Here is a 4,158-nt window from a genome sequence, read left to right on the forward strand (position 1 = left end):
TCAAAAAAATATATAAAAGAGATATATCTGTACAGTTATCGATATAATTCTTCAGGTATTGGTCCTACAAATTTTAAAGAATGCCTATAATGTAGAGATTGAACTACAGCCAAGCGCTAGTCTAGCAGCAGCAGTGCAACGAATGCCTAAAATAGCACATTTTACGTTGCAATCCATTTGTTTAATATGCATCCACTGCTTTATTACAATTACAATAGCTCTTCGTTATAGATGCAAACTTGATGCATATGATATGAACACCAGTCATTACTCCAGAAAATGGTCCAAATCTTTATGCCCAAAGGCGATTATGGTACCAGGACTGGGAAATAAACTCAGCTTCAGTTCCGAACATATATAAAGTTCAAAACGGCAGCAAATTTCATCTGGCTGCATTGTGAAGTCATTCACTGATGTTTTGACTAGTACGATGAGTGCTCTTTGTCAAGTACCAGATGTGGGCTCTATTGGTACTCATAGAGGTGAACCTGCTGTGGTTGTGTCGCAGGAGGAACTCTCAAAATTGGCTGAGCCTTTCCAAAATGTTCTGATTGGAAGGTTTGCATTTGGTAGGCCTTCTATGGAGGATATTCGATAGTTTTTCGTTTCGCTAGGGTTCAAGGACGTTTGTTCGGTTGGATTTTTGGACTCCAACCATGTTCTAATCAGTCCAACCAGGGAAGATGATTATACGCGTCTATTTATGAGGCGTGCATGGTTTGTCCACAATAGCCCCATGATAATTTTGAAGTGGACAATTGATTTTAATGCTCATCCAGAGTCCTCAATCGCCCCTCTTTGGGTTAATTTTCCTGGACTGCCACTGCCTTCTTCGACATGAAGTTATTACACAAGTTGGGATCCCTACTTGGTAGACTGTTTCAAGTAGATTCTGCTTCGTCCAGTTTGAAGTGGCTATCAGTTGCTCGAATTCTAGTTGTGGTAGATGTTGCAAAGCCTCTTGTTCAACGACTTTACGTTGGTGATGAAGTCCAAGGACAATGGCAGAATGTGACATATGAGAATTGGCCATGATACTGCCCTTTTTGCAAGCTCATAGGTCACTTGGAGGATGAGTGCTTCAAGAAAAATCCCTCCCTCAAGCCTGCTTGGATGTCGACGGCTGTTAATGTCAGGAAGCAAGCAAAGCAGATTTATATGCCATTTTCTAAGGAGGATAAAGGAAAAGACAAGGTGTTAGATAGTGAACATGTTGAACAACAAACTTTAAGATTAGGGGAGTTACAATTGCGTGAGCTCAGGCCAAATCAGTTTGAAAACAACTTGGTGGATACTGATGCAAGTGAGTCAAAAAAATGGCTCACAGATTCAGATAATGGCCCCATTGAGCATGTTGGGACATTAGAGAGGAAGAAGTAGGTTTTTGGGCCGGTCCCTAAGGAAGACAAAGGAAAAGAGGAGGAGTTAGATGGTAACTGTAGTGGGGCCAATATATGGATGACACGTGTCAGCTCAGCTAAACCATGCCTGAGCTCGGCCACAGATAACCGACAGCTTAGATACATCAGTTCGGGAAAGGGAGAGGGCCAGCTCGGCTGAGGCCGCCGCCTTTCCATGAAGTGGGCCTTGTGGGCCGCCGCCTCCGGACCTTTAGGGGTCATCATACGAAACCCTAGAAAGATTCCGAACCCTAAGGGGACTCTGACTCATATATGAAAACTACCACCCACAAGCCTATAAATATGGCATCACGCGACAACACAAGGTACGCTATCTACAGTGTTGTATACTGTTACCCTACTCATAAGCTCTATTGACTTGACCGTCGGAGTTGTTCCGGGGAACTAGCTCCGCCGTTTGTCTATTTGCAGGTCGGTTAGCTCACCTCGCCTGCTCGCTCCCTCTCAGCTCGTTTAGCCGTTTTAGCTTAACTTGGATCGTGTTTTTGGCAGTCACATCAATTGGCGCTGTCTGTGGGAAACATGTAATTCTTCTCTTGCGAATCATGCCCAGGACTAGGTCTCAGAGGAACGCTGACGGATCCAAGGGGAATGAGCGAAGTGGCCCCCAAAATCCCCCTCGGGGTCCGACTCTTGGTGACGAGGGGACAGGCTCTCACGAATCCCGCCTAAACAGCTGGTTCAGATGGTGGCGGAAATCCTACCTACCTTCGAGGCAATCATGAACTACCTCAAAGGGCAGACGGGAGGTCATCATGACCAGGAGCCTTAGGTCCAAGGAGTGGAAGGAGTTGGGCTGTCAGAATCCCGAATGGGGAGTCCTAATCCCCGGCCGAAGCGGGCGCGCAGGGAGCTCACGCTGGAACAGATCGAGGTCATGGAGCCTTTCCACAAGAACTCCCGAACTGAGTACCCGGAGCCCTTCCAAAGGTTATCAAGGGGAGAGCTCTCCCCACGAAAAGAGCAACACCAAGTGCAGGACGAGTTGGACCTACTCTTAGACCCTGAGGCGGATAGGTACATTGCTTCCCCCTTCGTGCCCGATATTGAGGACTACCCGGTGCCTGCGAAGTTGAAAATACCGAGCATGAAATCTTACGATGCAACCACGGATCCGGAGGATCACTTGTTCGCATTCCTGACGCAAATGCGCCTGCAAACAGCCGCGGATGCAGTCAGATGCATGACCTTCCCAATGTTCCTGGAGGGAAAGACACGTCAGTGGTTCCAGGGACTTCTTCCCAGGTCGATCCGATCTTTCAGCCAGCTCGCGCGACTGTTCTTAGCACAGTTCGTTTCGTCGCGAGCCTTATCCAAAAGCACTGCTCATCTGATGACTATCCAGCAAAGGCCCGAGGAGTCACTGCGCGAGTACATGGTACGCTTCAACAATGAATCCCTCCAGATCCGGGACCGGGATGACAAGGTGGTCATGGCCGCTTTCATCAATGGCCTGCGTAAGCAGAAGTTATACACCGAGCTCGTGGAAAGACCTCCCAAGTCCGTTCTGGAGATGCCAGACCGAGCTCACGAGAAGGCCAATGCTGAGGAGGCTAATCGCCTGAAGAGCGCGCAGGAAAGACAGAGGGATGACAAACGCAGAAGGAGTGCCGATCAGGAAGACGGGCGGCACAACCAGGGGCGAAAGAATACCTACGACCACCTGCCTAAGAGGCAGCCCTTGGGAGGTGATAAGCCCTGGACCTCTCTCACAGCGTCCTGAGCTCGGGTCCTCGCTGTGATGGAACAAGAAGGGCTCTCCCGGCCTCCCCGACCCTTGGCCGGGGATAAAAGTAGATGGGATCAGGGTTTTTACTGTGTATATCATCGTGATATGGGACATGATATAGAGGATTGCCGCCACCTCAAGAAAGACATTGAAAAGTTAATCAGACGAGGCCATTTCGGACAGTTCATACGTGACAAACGAGCCGACCAGAGGCAGGGGAGGCATAAGCAGGAGCGCCTGGGCTACTCCCGGGACCGACCTCAGAGGCCCCGTGGCCGAACTCCTGAGCAAGAAGTTCAGAACTTAGCTGGGATGATTAATACCATTACAGGAGGACCAGTTGGAGGAGATAGTCACACTGCTCGACGGCACAACCGACCTCCACCCAGCTGAGAAAGCTCGAGCAAACGACTGAAAATGTACAAGAAGATCATCTATGGACCAGAAGATGCAGTACCCCTGGCCTCTAATAACCACGAGGCCATCGTGATAGAGGTCATCACATGCAACTATAAGGTGAAAAAGGTATACATCGACAATGGAAGTGCCATCGACGTGCTGTACTACAAAACCTTCAAAGAGCTGCAGTTGGAGGACAAATAGCTCGTCCCTGTCCGAACTCCATTGGTCGGCTTCGCAAGCCCCCCGATAAGGATAGAGGGAATGATAACCCTCATGGTCACAGTAGGGGCATCACCAAAGTGCCAAACTGTTCCCGTGAATTTCGCGGTGGTAAAAGAGCCTTTATCGTACAACATGATTTTGGAACGGCCCACCCTGAACGCCCTCCGAGCTGTCTGCTCGACCTTGCATCTCAGCATGAAGTTCCTTATGCCTGCGGGGGGGGTGGCAGAAGTGCTCGAAGATCCGGAGGTAGTTAGAGCCTGCTATATCGCGACTCTCAAGGGCAAGGAAAAACTAGTTACTCAAACAACTTGTTTAGAGCCCTGGGAGCCCGAGGAGAAAAGGGAGAGATTGGAGACAGATGAGGGGTTGATCGAACTGCCG

General features: G+C 49.3%; 1 protein-coding gene across 1 annotated transcript; it reads left to right on the forward strand.

Moving 5' to 3' along the window:
• The first annotated feature begins 2,232 nt into the window (after positions 1-2,232).
• LOC113769251 lies at positions 2,233-3,144 on the forward strand. The gene has a single exon (XM_027313716.1). The coding sequence runs from the start codon at positions 2,233-2,235 to the stop codon at positions 3,142-3,144; it is 912 nt and encodes a 303-aa protein (XP_027169517.1).
• The last annotated feature ends 1,014 nt before the right edge of the window (positions 3,145-4,158 follow it).

This window comes from Coffea eugenioides, chromosome 4 (assembly GCF_003713205.1).
Source record: "Coffea eugenioides isolate CCC68of chromosome 4, Ceug_1.0, whole genome shotgun sequence".
Taxonomy (NCBI): domain Eukaryota; kingdom Viridiplantae; phylum Streptophyta; class Magnoliopsida; order Gentianales; family Rubiaceae; genus Coffea; species Coffea eugenioides.